The sequence below is a fragment of the Pseudopodoces humilis genome, chromosome 5 (assembly GCF_049639895.1).
Source record: "Pseudopodoces humilis isolate 2021_Gansu_Grassland_sample_001 chromosome 5, ASM4963989v1, whole genome shotgun sequence".
Lineage (NCBI taxonomy): Eukaryota > Metazoa > Chordata > Aves > Passeriformes > Paridae > Pseudopodoces > Pseudopodoces humilis.
Window position 1 is genome coordinate 32557108 of NC_142204.1, and position 27226 is coordinate 32584333.

The 27226-nt window shown below is 37.4% G+C and overlaps 1 protein-coding gene across 4 annotated transcripts; it reads left to right on the forward strand.

Annotated features, from left to right (window-relative positions):
• Positions 1–639: 639 nt before the first annotated feature.
• Positions 640–27226, forward strand: RASSF9 (Ras association domain family member 9). Of its 4 annotated transcripts, none has more exons than XM_014249112.2 (2): positions 640–867; positions 23573–27226. In XM_014249112.2, the coding sequence occupies exons 1-2, from the start codon at positions 821–823 to the stop codon at positions 24846–24848; spliced, it is 1323 nt and encodes a 440-aa protein (XP_014104587.2). In that variant the 5' UTR covers positions 640–820; the 3' UTR covers positions 24849–27226. The 4 variants fall into 4 exon arrangements, with proteins under 4 accessions (XP_014104587.2, XP_014104590.2, XP_014104589.2 ...); XM_014249115.2 differs by having other exon boundaries at positions 813–880; XM_014249114.2 differs by lacking the exon at positions 640–867 and adding an exon at positions 1299–1430.

Genomic DNA, 27226 nt, shown 5'->3' on the forward strand with positions numbered 1-27226 from the left:
GGAACCATGGTGTGTGTTCACTTCCCTTCTGGCAAAGCCAGTTTAAAATAATAACAAGAAAGGTCGTGGAACAGCTTAGTACGAATCCAGTCTTTCGTGTTGTTGCCTCACTTGTTCTCTGCTAGGCCACATTTTCGAAGGTGCATTTAGCCTGCCAAGGCTTCCATGCAAATAGCTCTTTTACTTAAAAGTCCAGGGAGAGCAGAGGGGCCACAGCGGTCTTTTTCCCTTCATCTTCCCCTTATTCGTTCAACATCTTGTAAAGCAGCACCGAGATACTGAAAAGGCAGGTTACTATGCATTGAGAACTGGTGTGGCAGCTGTAGCTTGCCCTGCATTAATGCGTGTGTTTAACCTGAAGTGGCTGGAGCCTCCCGGGGCAAGTTTTCAAAGCTTTTGTGTGTGAGTGTGTGTGTGTGTGTGTGTGAGTGTGTGAGTGTGTGTTCGCCTTTACAGAGTTCCACATGGGAGCAAACCCCCTCTTTCCCATTTGCTGCCTGCTGCCCTGAGGGAGACAAGGCTGAAAGTTTAGCGAGTTCTGTGCATAACTTCACATCACAGGAGCAAGTGCGTATTCCCCCCTCCCCTTTCTTTTTCCTGCTTCTAAACACCTCCTTCAAGTTCGCAGTTGGGCAGGACTCCAAAGGTGCAGCAGCAGCAGCAAGCTGGAGTTCAAAGTTAGCAGTAAATTGCACAACTTCCAGCTCATCGCTACGCTCGGTGACTATTAACAAGCTGGAAGGCGCTCAGGCAAAAAAATAGGGGAGAAGGGAACACCCTCGAATTGTTTGGGGATCGCTGATGTTATGCCGCTGGGATCATGGCTCCTTTTGGAAGGAATTTATTAAAAACACGGCATAAAAACAGGTAAAGTGCGTGGGTATGTGGAGAAAAAGGTAGGGCGCTATGGGATGAATTATTTTTTATACTTTTTGTTTAGCTCTGGGGGCAGGATGTGTTATCCGGACCCTGCCGTTCCCGGCAGCCGGACTCCGGGGCTCACCTGCGAGCGGGAGCCGGGCCGGCGTGGGCCGAGGGAAGGGGCTTTTCCCTTGCTCCCTTCCCCCGGACCTGTCGTGCCCCTCTTCGCTCTGGCTCTTCTGAGTCCTGGGCAGTATTTTCCGTGAGCGGGAGGTACTTTTCCGGACTCGGAACCTTCCCCGGCTAAAGCCAGGCGGTGCCCCGCTCTCGGAAGGGCTCGCCGGGGCCGGGAGAACCGGCTGAACCCCGACGTTCGCGCCCCGTCGGCGGCCAGGGGGAAGCCGGAGCTCTTCCCCCGCCCCGGGACAAAAGTCCCCGAGTTTCTCACGGGACGGCCGGACTCCGGGCCCCGCGCCTTAGCCCCGTTGCCCTGGGAGGCTGACCGGCAGCCTGCAACCCCTTCGGATCAAACCCGTCCCTTATCTTGTCCGCTGCTGTCAGCCTGGGAGGTAGGACAGCATCGTGCTCCCAGCGTGGGGGGTGGGATGGTTTTTCTTGTTTAGCCTTTAGTGCGGGATGGACTTGTACTGTATATACTTTTTGGTTTTTTGTTGGTTTTTTTTCTTTGCGTAGAAAATTCCTCAGAGGGACTGCTGTGGTCCTTGGGTCTGCTGCTGCGAAGTTTCTTTATTGGGACTTTGCCCCTTACTCTGTACATGCTTCCACATGCCCCACACACGGGCTGCAGAAAGGAGAAGGAGGGTTATGTAATCATGTTTGGTGCTAGGGTGGTACTAGATTTTTTAAGAGTAAATTTTCTTGGACCCTATGGAATGTACAGTGGCTGAGCCCATCTAGCTAAAGCTGAACAGAAGCAGGTCACTGAAATTTTGCCTCAGTAAGAAACTAAAATCACTTGTACTCTCATCCCCATTTTACCTAGTGCTCTTCACTGAAATTTAGTTTGTATTTAAAAGAGTGGAAAGGATGATCTTTTCTATGGGTAATATAATTCAGCGTACTTTAAGGAGTCTTGTAAAAATATCCCATTTCTTTTCCATGTTTGGCTTTTGGTTTTCACATTTGATTTACTGAAAATTATTTTGTATTTGTTGGGATTCTGTAAAAATATTAAGTTAGCATATTATGTGGAATATAAATTAGAAAGATTGTAACAGTTCATTATTTAAAAATTGGATACTATTTTAGAATTATTAATATTGTAGTTTACCAATTAAACAGCGTATTTTGCTAATGTGTCTGAACACAGTAAAACTTCGATACAATTCTCATGTTCCCATTTTTTGTTTAGAAAATCTAGAAAGGTGGACATGAATTTTTCTATGAAATTGCTTTCACATAGAGCTGGAACTGTATTACTCTTAAAGTAGAAGTTTTGTTCCTGCTACCACTTAGCTGAATAAGGACTAAATAACGAAGCACAGTTCCACTGTGTTCAACGGTGAAACTGTTTCTCTTTTGGTTATTTACAATATCTTCACAGTAATTGCGTCAATCTCACTATGTTTGCTGATGTGCCATTTTATTCCTCAGGAAAAGAAAGTCATAATCCAAAGCTTTAAATAGGCAATAAAAATTAAAATACCAAAGGAACCATTATTGTGAACATCTAGGACTTTCTATTCATTTTATCCTCATATCCCCAAAAATAAATTAATGCCTCTAATGGCTGAGAGGGTTTGTGGCAATAAGAAGGGGCTGTGTGACCACAGAAATGTAGGGGGAGTGGGGTCAAGAACAAAGTAAACTACATACTTCTTAAGATGTGTTACTATCTATTCAGATATCTAAATTTCTGCATATTTAATGTTAGCTTTGATATTTAATTTTGAGAATTAAACTTTGCTTATGCAGTTAGTAAAATGGTTTTGCAGTATGACTGAAGAGCTACATAATAATTATTTCTCATTTTCTTTGTATCTTGGTGAACTCGTTTGAAACCTTGAGAAGTGAGTTTAAAATCCTTCACTGTGTTTAGGCTGGTAGTTGGAATCAACTTGTGGCTCACTATTTTGTCTAACTACCTGTAAAGAAGGATCGAAAAGGGACATAGAGAAATGTGTATCTTTAACCTGCTGCTGCTTTTTAAAATAGGCCTAGTGCTCAGTCACATTTATGGGAAACACAGCTTTTTCCTTTTTCTCTGGAAGTTCTTAATGACCATTTGCTACATGCAAATATAACTCCTGAAAGTCATAAGATAAGCAAACGAGGAATAAAATCTATGTTTACATGAGGACATAAAGCTAAGTTGATGCAACAAAGGTAGGTGGAAGAAGAGCCAGAAGGAAAATGAAGGCGTTACAGTCATTTGCTCAGATAACAAGATGACACCACTGTAATTAGTGCTTGTCTTGCAGCATTGCCCAGAGGTTCCAGATCAGGGCCCTGTTTAATAGTAGGCTCTTCACATCCAGGTTGTAAATTGTCAGCCTCTGCCCCTTAGACCTCAGAGTTTAAACAAAGAGGTTACTCCAACTGAGTCTGTGCCTGAGCAAGAGGCGACGGATGTTGTCCATTATGCCACGAGTCTTTAGAGAAAGAAGCTGAGATTAAACCTCAGGAAAACAAAACATGTCCTGAAGTACTGTTAGTATTTGAAAGACTCCAGTGAATATTACTCTCTTGGGCTGCTGAAGTGTCACTCCCATAGAGACAGCACAAAGCCCACGTAGCCAACGGATCACTTCAGCCCTGGTTTGATTTCAGGGGAGTGGCCTCTAGGATTGTGACTCCAACATAGGTTTCTCGGCAAGAAAGATCGTAGTGATATTTTGATATCTTTTTCAAGAGCTATAAGTAGTTTTTACACAATTCTTTGTCCTTCTGTGACAACCAGAAGTAATCACAGTCCCCAGAATATGTATGTGCTTGTCGCTATGTCCCCAGGAGAACAATACTTCCAAGATGCCCCACCCACTTACAAACCCAAATGTGCACAGCAGGGACAGGTTGTACCCTCTAAGGCAACAAAGGAAAAACGAAAGTTTCCTGCAGGACTAAGGCTCTGCAACATGAATAAACCCAAAGGGATTTTCTTTTTTTTTTTTTTTTATACAAATCTCTTGATGCGTACTTTGAGAGTGAGAGGAATGTTCAGCTCACATCCCACTTCAGAAGTGTAGTGAGAGCAGGAAATGCTTAGCTGAAGGTGGAGGAAAAGAAAAGGCTCTGAGTTCTTTGCTCATCAGGTCTAGTATTGATCTAACACATTGCTCTGCATGGAGTCAAAACATCTTCCTATCCAGATATGAGAAATACAGGACATATATACTTGCAGTGTTTAGGTACCAGGGTTTCATATTGTATTCAGTTTCCTGGTTGCTAAGCAGAACAGGAATTTATGCTACACTGATTTTCGGTAGGATTAAAACTTCTCTGCTCTTGGGCACTAGATTTGATCACTTTTTAAAATGGGTCTTTAGGTTTGTTTAAATACTTCAAGGATATTTGGATCTGTGTCATAGTGATAAAACTGACCTCATTGCTATTTATTTGAGACCATTTCCTTGGGTTTTGCACATAAGCCTTAGACAAAATTGTTGAATCTCTACTGTTTCATTTGTGTTGCAGCTGGGATACTGAAAGGGAGAGGGTACAGATAATCCATCTTGATGCTGTAGGGCTGTCCTGTTACACTCAGCACCTTGAAAAATACATTTTGCCAATATACTTCATACTGGTCCTATGTTTACTACAAAAGTTTGTACATTCTGTTGGCATGTAACAATTCTGAACCCAGAGTAGTGTTTCAGGATTAAACAATTGTGTTACAAATCTGTTAATATTTAAATGTGTTTACTGGTTTTGCTTTTCCTTCCCATATGTTTTTTTGGCCTTTTACTGTTTACTATTTTCCACTGTTTTCCACTTTTACTCACTGCCACAGGAGTTAGTGTTTCTCTGTAGGAGGGAAAGACTTACTTTACCTGCCCCTTAATTCTGCCTGCCTTTCATCAGCTCATCTCTGGTCCAGAGTTAGAAAGAAAGACCATGTATCTCCATGCAATGTTACAGATATAAGAGAGAGTTCTTCCTGCGCTGGCAGTCAGAGGCCCCTCCCCACTGAGAGACACACTCAATTATTCTCTCAGTTTATATATTACAGTGCAGGGTAGTGAATTAGATTAGAGACTTCATCTGTCTGATACTGACCTAGCATTTCCATGATCCCTCCCTTTCTCCCTCCCTCCAGTAGTTTCTCATTGCATCTAGTTAGCACAGTGATTTGTGTATTACTCTGAACATCTCTCCTGCTCTACCTACGGTTGAGTACACCGCTGTACATTTTAAACCTTGATGAAGTAAAACTGAAAATGCTCAGCATTGAGGTTTGGACTGGTAAAGCTCTTGGAGATCAGCTGCTTGTCTGAATGAACTGTGTATGACCCACACTGTAAGTCTCACGGGATCATGTGAGATGTCTAATACTTCTCTTGGATGAGCATACCCGGATAAAAGTCTGTATGAAGCTATAAAGGTGCTTTTTGATACAAGACTACGAGGTATTTGGTATGTATATTGGAGGGGGTAGGTAAAAGTTTTAGAATCAATGGTGCTACCTGTATTAAAATTTTAGGTTGAAAAGATGGTGCTTGTTTGGTAATGGTAGAACTCATTCTCTTTACATATTTTTTTTTCTAACTTTTCCCTGAGTTTGAGATGTATTAGTGAACTTTCAAAGAAGTTGTTCTTTTCTGAGCCAGATTTCATACATTACGATTTATTTTCTGGTCTGCCTTGGAAGCTTTGTCTCAGGGGTCAAAATGGTTGCATACATTTTTTAATAATCTTTGTACATATTTGTTCACTTCACTTTCAGGAAGAGCTTTTCGTCTAGCAAAACACTAACCTTATTTCTAAAGAGTTAATTATCTACTATTCCAGGAGGGCAGGCAGCAATTTCATCCTGAAGGAGTAAATAAAATGAGTAATAGAAGTGTAATACTACACCATCTAAGAGCATGACTTAGGTTAAACTGAAGTTAATCTGAAACATTAATATAGTGTAGAGTCAGGCTGAGAGATACGTTTCAGATGTAACTCCCATTTCTTTAGTAAAATCTTAAAAAGAGGAAAAATCTTGCTGGTCAATGGTCCTTTCCTATTTTACTGTTGAAAATCTAGTATTGTGCATGAAGAAAGACACATTGCTAAATATGTAATTAATTCAGTAGACAGAAGTTTTCAGAGCTGGGCATTTTTTAGAATTCTCTTAACTTTAATAAAAATTAGTGATAATAACAGAGTAGTACCTCCTGATTTACCTATGCTCAGAAAAGAAGGTTTTTGTTTGTTTTATATGATTAATAATAACAATTTAAAACTCTGGTCTGAAAGACTATTATTTGAAAACATTAACATCTCATATGCTGTACAGGCCTTAATTAGTTCATCCAGCTTCTATATTTAGTATGTTGGTAAATCCTTATTAATAGTGACAGAAAGGATGATGTAATATAAAAATGTTAAGACCACGCATTAAGTGAAGCCTAGAACCGAATGTTGGACATGGTGGTACCCAGTTGTGTGCATAGGCAACTGGCTATCATTGTCACTTCTGTTGTTTCCCTTGTGTGTTATGATACTCTTGAGATGATGACTCTCTCTCTTCTTCTGTAGAGTGTTTCTGTGCTGGCAGTCCCTCAGGTATCACACAGGACAAAACAGATAAGAGAGTTTCAGGAAGCTTTGTCCAAAGGAATGCTTTTTTGAGCATGTTTCTGGAGCTTGACTCAAATGAGCTCCAGGATTTACCACATTGCCTTTCCCTGGTTTGACCTAGCCAGAAATACACTCAGGGTGTAGGTGTTGCAACAGTGATAACAATACCGATTTGTTTGTGACCTCAAACAACCGATAAGCTTACTTAGTTTTCCTTAGCTGTAATTTGGGTGTTAATATTTACATGCCTCAGGAAAATAAGTAGGACATGACTAGACGGTGTAGAATGCGTAGAAGCGCAGAATGTGAAAGCCAGTTTGTGGGAGAGGCATGAAATAAATCTGTGTGCTATTTTTTTCTATTCCTCATACAGTCCACTAAACCTAGATGCTGTGCAGGAAAGTGAGAATGCACTGTGGATTGTTTATGTGTTTATGTGGATTGTGTGGTTTGATTTTGTGTGATTTTTCTGAGGAACTTTTCAATGGCCTAAAATTTTCTAAAATGTTAAAAATATCTAGTAAGAAGGGTTTTAATGCCCCAGAAAGAGAAATAAATAAAGAAGTACCATGAGCATCTTAATATATTTTGAGGTGGTTTTGTGAAGTGAGCAAAAGCAAAGAAAATTGATTGCAGAAACTAAGAAAAAACAGAAAGGAAGGTTCTCATTAATAATGATAATAAAGCTGTCATGTAATTACATTTTTAATGCTATGAAACCCAAGTCCTGATGCCATGTGGAAATGAGCAAAACGCATCAAACTTGAAATAAAAAATTCTAGTGCATGTTTGGCACATCTCTCATGCACTTTATTTATACCCTTTATGTAAAGATGTGCTTCTCTCACCAACTTTATTGTTTCATTCTCACTCCTGTCTGCCTGAGTGCATTTTTGCCTCTGTCAGTTTGAGAGGTTTAAATTGTAGTTTAGATGGTTCTAGACATGCATTTTTGAGCATCAGCATTATAAGATGCCAGAGTATGTTGTAATCTTGGAGGTGATGTAAACCTCTGTTTTTCTGGGTTGTGGTTGCTTTTTTATGATTTTTTTCCACATTAATTAGTAAGTTACAGAATAATCATAGGAGAAAAACATGTTTATAGAGACAGTAAGTGTTTGCTGTGAATATAATATGTTGTTTATATCAAGGGTCAAAATCATGAATCTGATTAAGTTGCTTTCTTTATTCTTCACTCCTATTTGCTCTCTTTCATTGATGTAAAGAGTTCTGAGTTACAAATTTCCCATCATAATGGTAAATAAAAACACCTCTATTGAAAAGCAGATGATTTTATTTTTTTCCTCCTTTTAATAACACAAAAATATTGAAGCTTAAAATAAATATGCAAAAGCATAATATTCTCATGTTGAAGGACAAAATCAGGTTTATGAAAATTTAATAATCTATTAGACCTTTGTTTTGGTCAGGTATAAATATGTTTACCTTACTTTAGCTTGTAAGGGTGTATGACCTCACTGGAATAATACAGTTGAGTGAAGACTACTAATTTTTAAGAGAGTCTGCCCTTGGGTCTTGAACATGCAATTTGCTTTGTGTTAATAGATTCCATCATCCATATAGAGCATCTTACTTTGCTTTCCCCAGCCTCCTTCAATTCAAAGGAATTGTTTCTACAGAGGTTATTTTCCACTGTGAACGCACTTTTAACCTACAACATTTGTCAGAGCAACAGTTGGGACACAGTTTTGGTGACCTAAAGTATACCTCATTTGCCATAGGAAATTATCAGATTTTGCTCACTGATCAAAGAGTCATTTAGTGATATTTATAAATGTGAGCTCTTGTGCTGATCTTGTTCAGCTGCTGGTGTTTTGGTTGGTAAACTGATGTTCTGAACCAGTTTTGTTTGGACATCAGCTGCTGACAGACTTCCTCTGAACTGGTTGCTAAGCCACTGGGTATACTTTTTAAACTTGATTCTTGCCGATATCTCTCTCAGGGCTACTTCATTGTTAATATCCTGCTTTACTGAAAAGCCCTACACAAATTCAGTTTTCTAACAACAATTTAGGATAGGTATTGATTTTACTGCACTTTCCCAAACTCCTGGTACTTTAAGGATTAGGTAGATAACTAATAATTTTTGTTTGTTTATCTATAGAAGTCCCCACAGGTGTCAAAGATCTAAGTTATTTTCGGAACTGCAGTTGTGGATGGTCACAGTACTTTTGCTGACACTCATATTGCTCCTGAGATTCAAGTACACAGTAAAACACAAATGTCAAGCTCCATCTCACTCTACCTGAGCCACTGAAATTTAGGTATCTAGTCATCTAGGTACTCTTTGTAGTTAATGGATACATCTAAACACTTCCAGAGGGCAATTCATTCAGTCTTAGACAGGCTGTCAGTATGGGATTAGTCACCCTTTTGGAGGTGCCTATTTTATGCCACTGATTACAAGGAAGGTCAGAAAATTGTCTTTGACTGCACATCTACATTTTTAAATAGCTTAAGGTAGATGATATGAGCTCCACCCAATCACTTTTCACGGAGCATGCTCGGATTTGTTGGGCAGGTTATTAACCATCTTTTGCACCACTCATTTTGGAAATTAAAAAGGGAAACATGAATGGAGGGGTGAATTACAGGTAGATAATGTATGATTAAGGAAGAACCATCCTAATAGCATGGATGTCTTCCATGACCCTGCCACAAAATTCCTACCTAGTTTTGGGCAAGACACATAAACCACAGTTTACAGAACTGGTTATTCACTGTGTATTCCTCATTTGCTAATTCAGTGTCCTTTAAACTCTTTTACATAAGGGCTCAGCAAAAGAAGTTTATGGATGTCTTACCTTGCACATGGATATCAATTTAGTTAGACAGAGTGCGAATTTAAATGGGTGAATAGCTTTGGTTTGTAAAAAGGAGTTTTTTCCCTACAAGAGTATGTGGAGATAAATTCAGTAATGTCAGCCTGAAAAGCAATTGAACATCTGATGGTAAAGGACATATATTTAAAGTTTAAATTTTGAAAAGTGCCCTCTAAGGGGGTTGTACCATACCTAGGAGAAAAGATACAAATAAAAATACACACATATTGAACAAAGGTAAGTAATAAGAGCTAATGTTATGGAGGTGCCTAAGTGTAATTCTAGTCACCCAGGATAATCTTTAAGAATTTTGGATATTTAAATTCTGACTGGTAGCACTCCCCAGCCACCTGTACTCCTATCATGTCTTACGCTGGTCCTGAGCACCGTGTAATTTGAACTTCCCTCATTATTCATTTTCCAGGAAAGTCTTGTGAAGTTATTCTAAACTGAAATTCTCTTAGTATTTCATGTTGAAGCTGCTTCATTTTGTGCTGGCCTAAGTTACAGTAAGGCGGACAAAGACAAGGGTTAGTGTTGAAAGCTTCAGTGAGAGAAGGGACTCAGGTTTTGGGTTGCTGTTCTAATTAACATTTCTCTTTTTTTTAATGCGATGAACATTTGAACATGATGTAACAGCATCTAAGTCCTTCTCTTTTGTTCATGTTTCTGATTGCTTCAGGTCAGTTTCTGCTGAACTTGATGGTGTCAGCAAACCCCATTGCTGGGAGTTCAGGTCTTCTGTAGTACTTTCTGTGGAAGTTGAGATGTCCAAGTGAGCATTATGAATTTCAGCAGCAAGGAAAATACTTGAAAGTTGTAACATTCAATGTCTGCAATGCCTCAGTACCTTTTATGTTTCTGACAAAACTGAGTACCATCTCTAATATTCATTTAAGTGAGGCAAGTGACCAGTGTAGCAGAGAATGAATCTTTCTACGGATACACTGAAAACTACTTAAAATTCATTTTTGTTGAACTAAGTAGCATGGAAATCTTTAACAATGGCTGAAATTTCTAAGTACTTTGCTGCATGTTAAACATATTTCTTTGTGCTAAAGCATTTGTGCCTGATAGGCATATATTCAGTATAAAAATGCATTTATGACAGCTTGTGTTGGATGTGATCACTGAATGCATATGTATAGCTCATAAGATATACTGTCACATATGTACAATAAAATGTCTTACAACCCCCAAATCATTGTATATATAAACAATACATGCAGAAATAGCCACTTCCATAGATTGCATATTTATGCATCTACATATTACAAACCTGAGTACACACCAGCCTGTCAGAAGTGACAAACAGAATGTGCACATATCATGGAAGAAAGCTAAATATGTGTATTTCTCCCAACATGACAGAGCTGCTCACATGGCAGAGGGAAGCATGCCTTCACCCAGCTGTCACTGTGGTAACCACTCAGCTTATGAAGTACCTTGTTAAAAGGCCTTTTTATCCTCCCTGAGCTAGGAAGCCATCTGAATGGCTCATATGTTGAAAGGATCCCCACCTGCAAAGACATTTGGATATGTGAAATAAAGAAACATAGGATTAATTTGAATGTTGACTCAGTCTGACTTTCTGTGAACTAAAGAAAACAAGTAGTTTGAAATGTCTTTCTGGTGTCACAGCCTGCTTGGGATAATCACTATCCTGCCATAGATGTGTCTCACAAAACTAGCACCATTATTTCACAGGCCTGCCTTGGTCTTGGTCACAGTCACGCAGCCATGCTTAGCTTCAGCTATGCCCATTGCAGATCTTTGGCCTATACCTGCTCTCCCTGTTCATCACAATTCTTTTGCCAGGAGTTACCACCTTTTCAGCTGATTAAATTTTTGAAGTTTCTTCTTAACCGTTCAGTCACATTTGGATGGCTATCTTAGATGGTTTAACAAGGCTTTTATCTTTATGGCTTAATTCATCGTGACTCATTAGAGATCAGACAAGAAGCACAGCTCCAGTGGGAGGGTTGTGATGGACAACTGATGCAGTTATGAGCCTCTTCATATGGACCCAGCTGGAAAACAGTATCTGAGCCATAATATCTGTCATAGAACAGGTTTTGGGCTTAAGTCACAATTGTTCAAATATTTTAATATTCACATGGCCTTTTTATCTGAGTCACATGGAATGTCTTTCCTCTGCAGTTGGCTTTCCTCATCTTCTTACAGCTAAAAATGGGGAGGGGGTGGGGGGGGAGGCTACTGTACACCATTCTCTGTATCTCTCGTCTTTCACCTTTCTTCTTTGCATCAGTCTTGTACATTTCCCATTACTCTTGGTAATAATCATTATGATCCAGCTTTAAATTTGCTTCCAGACAGAAATTCATCCCTTTTTGCCTCTCCTATCTGTATTGCTCAGCTGGCTAGAGCTAGTTTTGCAGTCTCCTATGGCCTGTTTAATATCCATTGCTTGGGAAGAGCACAGTTGGTGAGGTTAATAATTTATTTCATTTGTTCAGTAGCTTCTTCAGAGAAGATGTGGTTATGTTTCAGAGACCCTATCAGGCTGTGGCTCACTAACTACATATTGAAGCATTCATTGATAGGCAATTTTAGAAAATTACTTGAAAGCATAAGCTGCACAAATCTCTCAGTCTGATAGTGGACAGTAAAAATGCTTCAGGTTTCTTTTAAAAAAAATTATGTCCACTCTTCTCGTTAGCATAATTATCTATCTAGTACTCAATTTAGCTCTTTAGAATGAACATTTATATAAGAGTCCACTTCATTATCTCTTTTTTTCCTTTCAGCTCTTCAAATACTATAAGTAATGGAACACATTTTTCACTGAATTGTCTTTCAGAAAGTTCGAGGGAGAAATTTAAAAGAAAAAAAAAAAGAAAGAATTTATTGTAAATTAAATCTTGATAGAACATCCTTTGAGATGATATTTTTCAAAATGATTTAATGAAAGCAAATGAAATGGGAAAGATCCCAATGTAGCTTCAGAGTGGGGTGGTTCATTCTGTAAAATTTATCGCAATACATACAGGAGAATATTAAAGCCTATCCTGTCTTTCTCACTCCTAGCCAATCGTAGAGAAATACTCAGACTGGAGTCTATAATACACAAAAAATCTGTGTTGACAAATCATTAGATTTTCAGCAGTTAGGAAAGGGTAATGATTGATGAAGTTGTTGATGAAGTTGTTGAACTGCTCTAAAGGCTTGCTGTTGCACAAAGAACAGTCCTAAGCCCCCTTTCCAGGCTCCTGGGCATTCTCTATCATTTCCCTTGCACTGCTGCTGTTCTTGCCAGACACCACAGAACCCAAATGAGTACTTTTCTTATTTCGTTTCCTGAGCCTGAGTTTAACCTTAGGATTGGCAAAAAGAAACCAACTCCTTCTGGACATTCCATTCATTATGAATGAGAAGAGAACTTTTCTTGCATGGTGCCACCAGGAGCAGAGAAGAGGTGTAAGACATACATAGCATATAAGGGTTCATAAGAAGGTAACCATCCCAGCCTCCTTCAGATCAGGGAGTATTGGAAAAGCAGCAAGAAGTCTTATTATTTCCCTGACAGTATTTTATTCCATTATTTAACTTGCCTTATTATCATCTGTCTACATATAGTGTGCTTTGTTCATGTTTTGGCAGCTCAGACCCAGCCTCAGAATACTTTGTGTTTGTTTCTTCACTGGGCAAAATGTCAACAAAGGCAGGGGAGGGAAACAGTACACTTTTACCTTTCAACAAAAGCTGAATTGAATTTCATAGAACCACAAAAAAAAGGGAAGAAAACCCAAAAAACAAAAACAAACCATAAACCAAACCAAACAAAAAACTCTTCATACTCTCAGTGCTTGGAATTCCCCTCACTTCTTTGATCTCAAATGCTCATAAACAACCAGGGTGCTTCTAAAAGGCAGTTACAGAAATTCTAAGGGGAGAAGTTGGATAACACAGACTTCTGTAACAGCAACTCTATCATTTAGAAGCCTGTGTTCCAAAGGAGCTATAAATTATTCTGCTTCCTCTATCCTACTGAAAGTGATGGAGATTTAAACACATTCTGTACATTATTCATAGGAGCTCCAAAAAGCTTGTACAAAAAGCTTAAATATGCATAGGCACTTAAATTAGACACAAGAACAATTTAAAGAATTGTATTTTTGCAATGTAGCAAAATTCTTGTGGTAGATGAAAATTATCAGTGACATTTTCATTTGTTCACTAGTGACAACTACCCACTGCTCAAAATCAAAATGTAGCATTTACTGTATTGATATTTCTAAACTTCTCATGTTGCTTATTAACACAGAGGAATTTGAAAATGCCTGTTCCCATCCCCCCCATCATGATCTAAAGAATTACTGTCACTGAATGTCAGTGTTTGTTTTGGCTCTGGAGTTTTTCCTGGATCTTCCATTCCTGTATAACAGCTGCTTCCTCAGTAGCAGTTGCAATATACACATCAAAGCATGTTTCCCCAGTAATGTAAATTGTTGATGTTACTGTTGCTCATCTTGGAAAATATTTTGGTGGAGAGTTATTTCTTCTCTTCTTTTCTCAAGCCTCCACCTCCACTATGTCAGACTACTGCAAATACAGGCCTGGTATGATAAACAAGTTGCCTGCCATGACATTTTGTGTACACACCACGCTTGCTGAAATTCCAAACATTTTTTTGACTAATATCCACTTACCAACCTTATGACTTTGACTATACAATGGAGAAATGATGATTAGTCTGACAGGAAGGCAGATTTAAAGCAGATGTAATTTATTGAGAATGCGTACCCTTAGGGGCAGAGGAAAATTTCAGAGGTAGGACAGGAGGAAAGGGCAGGGGTAAATTCAGTCTCCACTGTAGCCTTTGCACTTGCCCAAAGTGTAAACATGGTATAGGACAGAGCTAATAAGTGAAGGGGAGGACCTGATAAACTTTTGGGCAGCTTTGCTGAACATCTGCACTCGGCCCTTGAAAATGAGGTTTTGCAAAATAATATTTGCCATTGTAGCAAGGAAACAGAGTCCTGTCATTATTAAATAGAGCAGCAGGGGAATGTTCAGGTTAATCCATCATAACTATCACTCTTATCTAGTGAATGAGGTGTATAAGTTCTCTTACAGTATCTCTTACTTCTGTCTTTCTGTTAGTACAATATCCTGAGCTAGTGAAATTTCCTGGCTTATTTTATTTGTATTACAAAATCTGCAATCCATCCAATTAACAGATGATAGAATTATTACTGTCAGTCCTTGTTGGTCCTTCTTGTTGGATGCTTTAGTTTCCTTTTTATCTGTTATAAGTACTGTCAGGGCTTTTTTCCTTTTTTTATTTTTCTTAACAATTGGTCTCTGTTCAGACACCTGTTTTCAGGCAGTACAGTTATTAGAATTAAGCACATGATTTCCCATGGGATTTTTACCAAAGTCTGACACAAGTCAGCAGCAGTCTGGTGTGAATGAATTATTTGCAGTAAAATAATTATCAGACCATATCTTTCATGTTTTTATTCTGTAAAAAAAAAATACTATCCCATTGCAAGTCAAAACTATTTCACTGAAATAACTGAAATAGAGCACCAACGTCATATAAAGTGTTGAAGTGAGCAGAAATTTCAACCACAGATCATTGCTGAAATAAAATGTATGCAATTTTGTACAGTAGCTAAGATGATGGCATTTCTCTGAAGAAGAGATGAAGGACCTACTTACAGTTTTAAGTACATAAATTTTAATTCATATAGAACATAATTTGCAACAGCTGTTTCTAATTAAAAAGCTTCATAGAGCCTTCCTGACAGTATGGGTATCTTGTTGAATTAAAAACTTTTGCCTTTAAAAAAGAGCAGAAAAAAAATGAACATTAAATTTATACCAGGAAAAAAAAAATGTTGTAACTAGCTAGTTATAAAAATAGTCTTTCTTTAAATTGTTTTCTTTTTTCAAATATCTGAAATATTGCAATTAGAGCATCCAAACCACTGTGTATAGGTGTATGTTTGAAATATATCACATGGCTCACAAGATGCCTAATTTTCTTTTATTTTTAGTAAATGCCTATGTACATTTCTGTAAAGGAGGTAGTTTTATCATAGACCAAGGTTAAATGGATACAGAAAGAGATGGTAGAGAGAATTTTTTTTTCTCTCTATAAATAATAATTATTTTGTTTTCAGAAGTTCTGTGGTGTTCTTTCCAAGTCTTCCTGCAGTGTTGGGACTGCACTGATGATCTGTATCGAGAGCTTTATTCTCACAGTTAAAGCACTAGTTCTGCCTTGCCATGATACCTTTCAGGTGACCTTTCCCTGACTTTCATATGATGTAAAAGGCAGGAGGAATCAAGTTTCTGACGTGTCATGTATGGATTTTCTGTGTCCTACATGACAGGAATATTAACTGTGCCTGCATTAATATTGTTTTTAGGGACTTGTGAAGGGGAATGGGAAGGCAGTTACTTAATAGGCTCACTTGAATCCCTAAGGCTTTGGAGTAATTCCAGCTTCACTGGGTAGTGAGAGAGTAGCTACTTCCTCATTGCTGCCCTTAGGAAACTCAGAAGTGAGTAATGTACTTAGGCAGGAGGCATACCAAGTATAAGATTTGGCCTTTATTGCTTTTTGAATAACTTTACAAAAGGGGACAGAAAGTTAAGAGAAAAGTTGGTTTAAATCTGGATAGTCTGAATAAATGTAATAAGGACTTTCAGCTTGAGCCATTTATTCCTGAAATGTTGAAATATTTCTGACCCTCACTTTTATATGGACTGTGTATTCTCTATATCTGTAATGTTTTAACTCACTTTCAAAAATCACTTTGGATCAAATTAAGTTAGTTTCTTCCACACAAGAGCTTCAATACATGGCCCCAATAGCTTTAAATTTCACAGATAAAAATCACAAAAAGCCAAAATATGTTTTGATCTTTTCTTTCATGATGATAATCTATTGTTGTATTTATATTTATATTTATATTTATTTATATTTATATTTATACACATGTACATGCATATATATGTGGTCACATGCTGAAATTTTGAAAAAGAAACAGTAAAAACAATAATACAATAAAAACAATAAAAGCAGTGTTACCTAAACGGTATGTGATGAAGTATGTATTTTCTGTGCTTCAACTTCATATTTGGTTTTTGACTTCATATTAGGTCAGAGGTCTGGTAGAAACAGCATTCCTGCACCATTTCCACAAATCACTGGACATTAGGAAAAGGTTCTTCACTGGGGGAGAGGTTGGGTAGGAGAGCAGTCTCCTCAAGGAGGTGGTCATGGCACCAACCTGTCAGAGCTCAAGGATGATGCTCTTAGTTATATGGTTTAATCTTAGGTAATTCTGGGTGTTGGAGTGGATGATTCCTATGTGACCCTTTCAGTTTGAGATATTCTGTGATTCTGTGACTGATATTAGTCCTTATATACCCTGACATGTAAGAGTCACTGGTATCAGAAGCTCTCAAATTACATGTAGCATATGCTCTATGCTACAAATGTAAGCCATTTGTGTCAAGTAGGTATCCCTGTAACGTTGGCTTCTTATTGTTTCCATCAAGTAAACATAATTACAAACCATCACATTTTTGTTTGATAGTCAGTCTTATCTTTGATGATAGTTATAGCTTAGGTCTAAGAGGTAAAACAGAATGATAAGCTTGGCACTAAAATAACAAGATTTTTAGAAATTGCATGAAAGCAAGGCAAGTGCTTTCTGGGCCCTTGCACATGGATAAGCCTCTGTGGGTGTTGAAGAGAGAGAAGACCGTAGCACAAATGCATACTTCCCAACAGGCATTTTTATGTGCCCCAGCAGCACGCTCAAAGACCAGCACCTTGAAAACACTGGACTATTAAATGTTTAGTGTCTCTTGTTTTCCCAGGATGATACGTGCCACTGTGACACAACATTTTCAAAGGAAAGCAAGTAGCTCAGCCCCTGAGCAGGCCTGGCTGGGAGGTTGTTTCCCCTGTGCAGTGGGGCAGGTGGGAGGTGCGGCACTGAGCCTCTTTCTGAGAGCTGGGAGCATACGGCTTAAGGAAAAATTTGGGGACTGCTGAGCAACACGGGGAGCAGAGCCCTGCCTGGGTCTCCCTGAAAGCATTATGTTCCTTAGTGGACTCTAGGAAAGCACCTAGATGATAAACACTGAATCTCTTGGCAAGGACTTCACTGCAAACATGCAGTAGGCAGCAGCGAGGTTGCCTCTTAGAGCCTTTTTGTCTGCTCCATTGAAGAAAGTGAATTGTTCTGGGTGGTATCTTGGCCTAATGTAGGGATTTGCTTAGAAGTTTAGAAGAATTTTGATCCTACTTTGGGGAGGTCAGGGCAGTGGCATACCTACATACCTACATACTCTGGTCAGCTGAGGACCCCACCACAGCAGACTGTCAATTATAAAACACAATTATCATCTGATATTTTGCAGATTAGGCTTTATGTGCTATTGAGAGGGCTTAGGCTGTTGTAGAATAAAACATGATTTTCCAAAAAAATTGGTGAAAAATGGCTAAGATATTTTACACAAATGGCTCTCTAGCATGAGCTCTTTGATGGAAAATTTATAAATTATTAAAGAGTTCTATTCATTTTCAAGAAAAGGTTAATGTATTGCTTGGTGTGCTGTCTATTTTTGCCAACTGACATTTATTCCATATAAATTATTTCAATGACTGGGAGGAGGCAACCAATAACATTTTTGGTCATAAACATAATCTCGGGTTTGAATACCTTTCCTAAGTATTTTTTAGTTTATCAGTTTGATTTATCTTTGAAGATATGTCAAGAAATATGGTAATATTGAAAAAAGAGCTAATATTTTTTTGAGGGGGGAGAATTCTAGAAAGAATTTATTGCAGCAAAGGGAGATAAGGTTTTTATATATGCTTTTTTTTCCTCAGCAAAGGCAGTTGTTGGCAGTATTCTTTTAGTGTCCATTATATTTCACAAACACTGCATTAAGTTGCTAACAACATGATATGGAAATGATCTAGTCCCAGCAGAAAGTTTGCAGAAATTAGTCAAGAAAAAGAAGTATCTTGTTCACATGAAGATGAAATTCTAAAAAGTAGGGGGATACCTTTACTTGATTGGCATGATTTGTTGTAAAACTGATATATTACATAATTAGGGAGATTGTTTCTGGAAGGCAAAGAATTATGTTTGGTATGTATATTATTGGGCCAGACATACCTTAAAGTCAGTGAATATCAAAAGTTCCCCTTCCAGCATTTAAGCTATCTCATATTTTGACTTCGTGTGACATAAGTAAATGTTTTTGTTTTGTCTATATGTTGCTGGAATGTATTACCTTCCCCTAGGCCTGAAGAATAAATTAACAAATTATATATCTGACACACAACAATCAGTTTGTGCCGATGTAATTAAGACTGTGTGAGGTCTAGAGCATGATTGAGATGGTGTTTTGGGTCAACTTGAAGAGAAACAAGGAGCAGAAGGCATGAAAATAGCAGTTGAACCAAGTAAACAAAAAGATTGGAAATGTATTTTGACCATTATTAAGTTTAAATTCCCATCTGTTCCTAAGTAATTAGTGTCTTTGTAAAAAAAACATAGACTTGCATATTGTTATCATCAGTACTTTATAGTCTTAGACGTGTAAGTAGAACATTTCAGTGATCAATTCAAAGAAACAGAATTCAAGCCAGAACTGAAAGATTCAAAGCCTGTTTACTGCAGCATTTTTTTAAAAAATATAAGTTGCTTAAAGCCTTCTGATAATGTTTTTATAGTTTAGTTACTTTCCCATTAAAGTTCTATAAACATAAGTTGTTTATCACATTCCTTCTAAGAAACATCTTTTGATGGACGTTTCTCATGACCAGTGTGCTTGGGAAGGTGGTAACTTAATTATCCAATCCCTGGTCATTGTTGAGAATCTATAAATACTGGAGTCAGAGAATAAAGGTGCTTCTTTAATGAAAGGTGAAAGGGGTTCGTGTGAAACATTTCATGTCCTTTAGCCTAGCTATTTTTGAAGAAATTGTTACTGTGGTCTTCAGGAAACACTTTGGCAGTTATACTGCTATTAACTGCTAGGTTATTAAAAATGTTAGTTCTTTTGTGTCCTTCACAAAACTGCAGGGCACAAAATTCAAAGAACCTGTATATTTGAGAAGATTGTGTTAAAATGACTGTTTAAAAGCAGATCTTGCTCCTGAAGACCATGTCATTTCTAATGACCAAAATTTATTCAAGACCTCTTTCTTAATATTGAAATGAATTAATGGATTTCCTTATAAATTACTTGCTAAATTGAACAGTCAAGGTCTAAACTAAGGTGAAGTTATGATGTGTAGGTCCCACATTTAGTTGTCTGTACTAAATCAACTGCTGCTGTAACCATTCTTGTTTTATTTCTCTCAGATAAACCAGAATCTGGATTTATCTCACCTGAATGAATCTCATTGGATTAATCTCACCTGATTTTACTTACCTGAAAGTGAGCTAATTGATTGGAGGTGGTCACATAAGTCTCTTGTAGTTAATGAAAGAGAAATAGCTTCCTCTGATGATAATTCCCAATGATCAAAGATGGGCTAGGCAGTAGGGATTCTTCTTGGAGATCTCCTCTCTTCCCTTTATGAGGAGGAATTTTGATGGTAAATTTATACTGAAATCTTAATTTTCATATTAATTCCACTTCATAAATGCAGAATCTGCTCTTCGCTTTCTATGAGGAATGCACAGTTTAACAAAAGATAATTCCTAGTACTGGGATCTTCTTGCATCCTGAAAACAAGGTTTTATTAATTGTTATTTTGTGACTGACACAATCATGCTTCAGTTTTGTTTGGAATGACCTGAATTAACGATGAAAAAAAGAATTGTACAATAAATTTTACTTAAAAAGTCCATGGTGAGGTTCCAGTTTACCATTTTTAGTGGAAGATAATGAAGAGCTACTTTTGATATTTTAGGATATATTAGAATTTCATGGCAGTGGAAAATTATAAACATTCTTTTTGCTTAGATGTAAACATCAAAAATTGAGTGAAGTGACTGAATAAAAATTGAGATAATATATGTTGGGACAAACACAGAAAAATTAAGGATTTTTTAGTTTATCAGTATAATGATATGTATAAAATATGTTTAAAATGAATTTATACTTTACTATGCCACTTTGATCCAAGAATTACAGAGAAGTTCAGAATTTCTTTTAATTTCTTCTCTCCTTTTCTGTAAAATGTGGCAATATAATTAAAAGATGTAGGGTACATACATTATAAGCATATATATTTTTTTCATGTGTAAGCTACTTGATTTCTTTTTATACCTGGATGTGCATACATTATCCAATTTTTCTACTAATAGTTATATACTACAGGCAAAATAAAGAATAATCCTTCCCCAAAAAACTGAATGTAGAGCAGATAGGTGCATCATAACTGAAAAAGTTACAGGGGGCTATAAACAGCTAGGACAGGGTTGAAAACAGTAATTTAAAGATGTTATTTTTGCATCCATATTGTTTTCAGGGATCCCGTAGAGATTGCTTTACAATATACAGTGTGTTTCCATCAGAAGTTTGCTTAACTCCTGCTGAACTCTGTGGGGAATCCCGTATAAGACAGTATAGTAAAAGTATTTATCAATACAATAATGATGAGATGTCTAGGGGTCTGTAGATTTATCTGAAGATTTTCTGGTAGCACTGAGAGAAACTGCCTTCATAAAGAAAACTTTAAAGGAGCCCAGAATAGAAGAGACAGTGAGCTTCTGCTTAATCCACATAATCAATTACATTCTGAAAATATTGACTAGGAGAAAATATGCCAATCAAACAAAATCAAGGAAAAAAATATAGGAAGAGTTTTGACTTGAAAACAAATTGTATAAGACACTCAGAAGAATGCTAGAGGAGATGACATTCATTTCCTGAAATGTATTTCTTGATTGCAAAAGAAATCAGGAAAGATACAGCCTGAATTTACTGCCTCAGGGTCCCCAATATGGTATTTCTTATATTTTTATGCCTTTTTTTTGTCCCAGTACTTTTATAAATTTAAATTCAATGGCTGGTAATACACTTATATTTGTAAATCAATTATTAAGGTATCAGTAGTGAAAGTGGTTTGAGACACTGTATTTTTCCTTACTCATTTCACATAATTTTATGCATGATAAATTACTTGTTGCTTTTTTTCTTTTCCTATCTGTAGTGTAAAGCAAGTACTGAGTTATTTTAGTCACAGCTGACTTATGTTGCAGCTGGCTACTTACCTGAATTTCACTTTACTGTCAATCTGTCAACAGGAAAAAAAAATTAGCATTTTGCATATTGTAAATCTCAGAGGACTTAGAGATATTGATTTTTTAGCATGTGATATACTTCCCAGTAATGCCATTTAATCTAATATCATCCTCCATTCTTTCCCCCACCTCTTAAACTTGAAAATCACCTTTTCTTTGTGCTTTTTAGCCATTTTCTGTGTCTGTGATATGTGCTTTCTTATTTTGGGAAGTAGTCTACGGAAACATTAACTTTTTGAGCATCAGTTTCAAAGAATAATTACTGTAAAACTCTGGTCTATGAGGGGGAGCTATTGGAGAGGGAAAATGATGTTATTACTCAGTCATCTACCAAAACACACATTTTACAGAGAATGTTCCAAGACCTGAAGCAATGTAGTTGGACTGAGCTCTCCTGTGCAATAATACTAATAAACTTACACTTGTCAGTTTTATTAGTATTCATTTGCAGTTTCCTTTCTTTTAAGGATTTTTGCCTCCTGGTCAGAATGGCACCTAGAGCTGAGTCAGTCATAGTTCAATTCATTGGATTGCAGTGTGTCTGTCATGTTGTGTAATAATTAAGAAAAAAGAACAAGTTGGATTGCTTTACTAATCATAGGGTATAACCATAATTAAGCCAAATAAACCTCCATGCTTACTACAACTCAGAAGACTAAAAAAGTTCTGCGAGTAAATAGTCCTAGATAGAAACATATGCTGTATTGCACCCTTTGAATATGGTCTGAATAGTTATTTTCTTTTTCAAGCTTTCTCTGTCAGACTAGGTTAAACCTCATTCATTCAAATTAACTGCAAGGGATACCAGAAAATCCAAAGACATTTTTCCTCAGGGAATTTGCTGTTTTATCATTTCATGCAAGAGGTCAAATCATCAGGTCTGGGCAGGAAGTGGAGTCTTTAGGACAAGAATATCCAGGCAACTCTGCCAACACAGGCCCACAGCAGCCCAGGGCCAGATGGGGGCAAACTGAAGAATTAGCTGTAAAGTTAACTTCTACCTTTGGCCAGCTGCAGTGCTGTCTAGGCACTAGTGATCTGGAGCTACAGAAGCCATAATGGGATCTCAGACACCTGGAGTTAGGTATCTCAGTGCATAAGGAGGTACCAGGTTAATAGCAAATTCATTATAATTCATAAACAAGCAAGTAAATAAACAACTAAATAAAATAACTTTTTTTCCTTTTCTTGTATTTCATATTATTTCAAATAACAAAATAAAATGCAGATGCATTCTCTTGCAGCTGGTATCCTCTCACAAGTCCCCAGAATTCAGGCTATTTGGTACTTCAGGAAGAGCAACACATTTCTCGATCATTATTAGTGAAAAAAAAAAGAAGAAAGGAAAACAATTGTTTTTATGCTTTTGTGGGTGCAGGTGTGGCAGAAGAGCTGCAAATACAGTTTCATTGGTGTTGTTCAATCATCTTTCCTCAGTCCATATATGCTCATTCTTCCCTTCAGAAGCCATTTCTAAGAGCTTAGAAATGTCTGTGCAGTCTTCGTAATGAGAATAGATATGAAGATCTGAAAGCTGTGCTGTCCTTGGACAGTCTGAAAGTGTAATGCAGATTTCCAAACTTTATTATTGGTTATTAATACACTCTTACTATGTATACAAAGCCAAGATTTGATAAAAGACATTTTTAGTGAGATTGTCATTCAGTTGGACTAGTAATAATATTAAAATCACTAGTCAATTAAAGAAGTTACTTAATCCAAAGACATTTCTTCATACAATTTAAACAAGTATATTGTCTTGTACAATACAGGAGTTTGTCAATGTGTTAGCCACATCAGAATTATAGTAATTATTCATACTGTCTCTGCCATTGATATGTAATTTATACATGGTCCCTTGTTTTTCAGATCTCCCAGCAAGGACATGGCTTCAAATGAAAGAGAGATTGTGGTTTGGGTTTGCCAGGAGGAGAAGATTGTGTGTGGCCTGACAAAGCGCACAACTTGCTCAGAAGTGATTCAAGCACTGCTTGAGGAACATCAGACAACATTTGGAGAGAAAAAGGTCCTTTTTGGAACACCTAGTGATTACTGCATTGTAGAAAAATGGAGAGGCTCGGAGCGAGTACTGCCTCCCTTGACAAAGATCCTGAGACTCTGGAAGGCCTGGGGGGAAGAGCAGGCAAATTTGCATTTTGTATTGGTAAAGTCAGATGCTTTCCTCTCGTTTCCATTGTGGAAAACGGCTGAAGCCAAGGTAGTACAAAATGTAGAAAAGCAGTGGGACCTCAGTCCAGCAAACTACATGAAGATGTTGCCAATAGACAAGCAAAAGAAAATTGTGAGGAAGACTTTCCGGAAACTGGCCAAGCTTAAGCAGGACAGTGTTCAGCAAGAGAGAGATAATATGGAGACACTGATCCATCTGATAATTTCTCAAGATCATACCATTCATCAACAAGTCCTTAGAATGAAGGAACTAGATATGGAAATTGAAAAATGTGAAGCAAAATTCCATCTAGATCGTGTGGCAAATGATGGAGAAAATTATGTGCAGGACTCCTATTTAATGATCAATACAAGTGAGGCTGAGCAGCAAGGGAGTAGGCCAGATGATCAAAAAGAGATGCATGACTATCTGAGCAAAAGTGAGGGAATTTTACAGGTTGAAGAGAGACTGAAACATCACAAACAATTAATAGAGAACCTGTGTGCTGAAATTGAAAGAGAAGTACACGGTATATGCATGGAAAAAAATGGAGAGGATGTTCACACAGAAGGAGCAGCTAATGTTGAACTGGAAACCTCGGATTTGGAAAGTGTGAAATATGAGCTGGAAAAAAGTATGAAAGATGGTCTGAGAATCAACTCATACCTGAGCTGCATCCAGAAAGAACTTACATACAGGGACTCACTGCTTCAAAAGAAGGAAAAAGAATATGAACTTCTTACAGAAGAATTTAATTTACTACACGTTAAAGACAATATTGAAACTAGGCTTCAACCAAATGAAGAGCCATCGAAGGGCAGTGGCATCTCCAGTAACAGCATTGCTGCTCCTGACTTTGTTCATAGAGTGACTAATCTGGACATAAATGATACAGACTCTGACACTGGAATCAGCTCTACACACAGTCAGGACTCTGAAATAACTGCAGGGGACATGGTACTGCTGTCAACATAGTTGAAAACAGTTACGCATTTTTAAAAACTTTATTTTGGAGGGTATTTATAAGAAGTAGTAAATCTGATGTCTTGAAAGTTAAGCTCTTCAAGGTATTAAAGCTGTGGCATTGCTTCAGCAAAGTAAAGAGTGTCTATTTATGACCTTAATAGTATACTTGTGCTCAAATGCTGCATGCTAGAATGGATTAACTGGTAATAGGTGCAAAGCTATTGGCTGTGCTACATCAGGACAGACTGTTCAGACTTCGTAATGTTGACACTCAGTGAAATGGGAGCATTCTGACTGGCTTGGACCAAAAGTTTGGAGATTTCATATCCTTTGGTCTTTGGGTCCACTCCTGCATCTCCCTAACTTTTTAGGAATGAGAAGTAGAGACTAGAGAAAGCTAGACCAAGAGCTTGATTTTCTGCTCTGTTACATTAGCTTTATGCAGACGGAGTTTACTTGCTATGAAGCTGCTGTAAAAGATGATAGAATTGAGCATTTAAGCTGTTAAAAAATAGTTTTTTATGATAATGTAGAACAGAAGAAAAGTAATTGCATTTATGCTGTATTTTTAAATTTAGTTTATACATATCAGGATTATATTTTTAAAAACTCCTAAGTCCCATTTTAAAAATTACCTTCTACACATGGGTTTTTAATTTTGATGCTCTTTCAGCAGCTTTTATCTGCGTTTAAGATCCTTAAACCCCCTACTTATCTGCTGTTACCCTGTAGTTGCCCCACTGATGTTTCAGTCCACAGAGTTCGTGCCAGCAGGCATGTCAGAACTGCTTACGTCCTGCTGGTGCGAGACGCTCAAATCCCAGGCTCACACCCAACCCGAGGGGCATTTTCAGCAAGACTTTCTCCTGCCTATCTCACTGGTTGGATCCAGTGTCTTAAGCCTCCTGAAATCATCACTACCAAAAAAAGCATAGCAGAAGCAACAGGTAGGAGCCAGACATTTTAGTCTCTGGCTAGACACTGTTTCCCAACAGCCATATAGCAAGTAGGTTTTCAAATCCCATCTCATACTGTTTTGGAGCAGGAACCTGTAAATCCTGCTTCTTCAGTGAGGACTTTGGGATACAGCTAAAACTGATCCACTTTCTATAGTTAATAAAATATTGGGCTCTAGGTAAAATAAAGTAAAAAAAAATTTTAAAAAGGAATGCAAAATGTGAGAGTTTTACATCTATGTGGTTAAGTCAAATTTTTTCATTTTTTCATTTAGGATATTTTTCTCAAGCCCTTCTCCAGTGTATTGCTGTAAGTCCAAAACAAAGCTGTAGAATTGAAATGTCTCAATTACCAAACAAGACTTCAAACTATGGTAGAGGCTCTGCTAACAGAGAGCATGTGCATAATTTCTGGGTTGCCATGTTCATATTTTGCAGATCAATCTGTTTAGTACTTCAGATTAAAAGAATTGAATGGACAAATAATTAAAACATTTCTGAATAAAGTTTAGTTCTGCAAAATTCAAAGCAATCCTGGAATTAACAGCCTACAGAGTAAGCAAATATACAGTACCTGGAAAGTGTAAATGTAAAATTCTTTCAGATACACTGCTGTGTTTTTCTATAATTTTCTTCTCCTAAGTGTCTGTCAACCATGTTTTCTAAAATGACCAAAGTGCTAGGACTGATGAGTAGCACATATTTAATGCAGAAAAACAAAACAAACAACAACAACAAAAAAAAAGTAAAAAACAAAAAGCCTTTTCTAAAAATAAATTTTTTGTGGTTTATTTGTTGTGGGTTTTTCCCCTAATCCTGGATATTATAAATAGTTTCTGTTTCAACAAAGTGTGTTAGTTGCCTTAATATATTTTATGTTGTATTTTTTTTCATACAATGTTGTTTGAATGCTTCAATAATAATGTGTAATATTTAGACTCATCAGCTCCTGATGGAATCACATGTATGAAATATATTATCTTATCTTTGTAATAATTTATTAACGCAACTCTGCATCTTTTGACCTCTGTGGTATCACTGACAAGTAGTTAAGCCCAGAGCTCTGAATGCTGAGAGTAGACTAATGTGTTCTATGAGTTTAGTTACCAATAGCTGCAATTTCTATTGAGTCATTTTTTTATATATAAATACTTAGAGGCTAGAGAATTGAAACAGAGTAATATACACAGCTGTGCAGGCTAGTACAAGACCCGTCAGGGGAAAGATTAATTTCCACTCATACACTACCAGGTTTATTTTACTCATAGGAATTTGTGTGGGTTCTCTCAACTGATCTTTATCCACACTTGGTGGTTGTACTTCCCCTGGGACTGGTAGGTCTTAAGGGTATTACTGTGTTTTAAGAAGAAAATAGGAAAAATAGGTTGAGAGAGAGTATTTCTTTAAAAATAAAACAATATTAAAAATCCA

Bases quoted from the DNA above. Each gene is read 5' to 3' on its own strand.
- RASSF9 (XM_014249112.2), top strand. From the start codon at position 821: ATGGCTCCTTTTGGAAGGAATTTATTAAAAACACGGCATAAAAACAG. The intron at 868-23,572 runs GTAAAGTGCGTG...CTTGTTTTTCAG, and splicing joins AAAACACGGCATAAAAACAG to ATCTCCCAGCAAGGACATGG.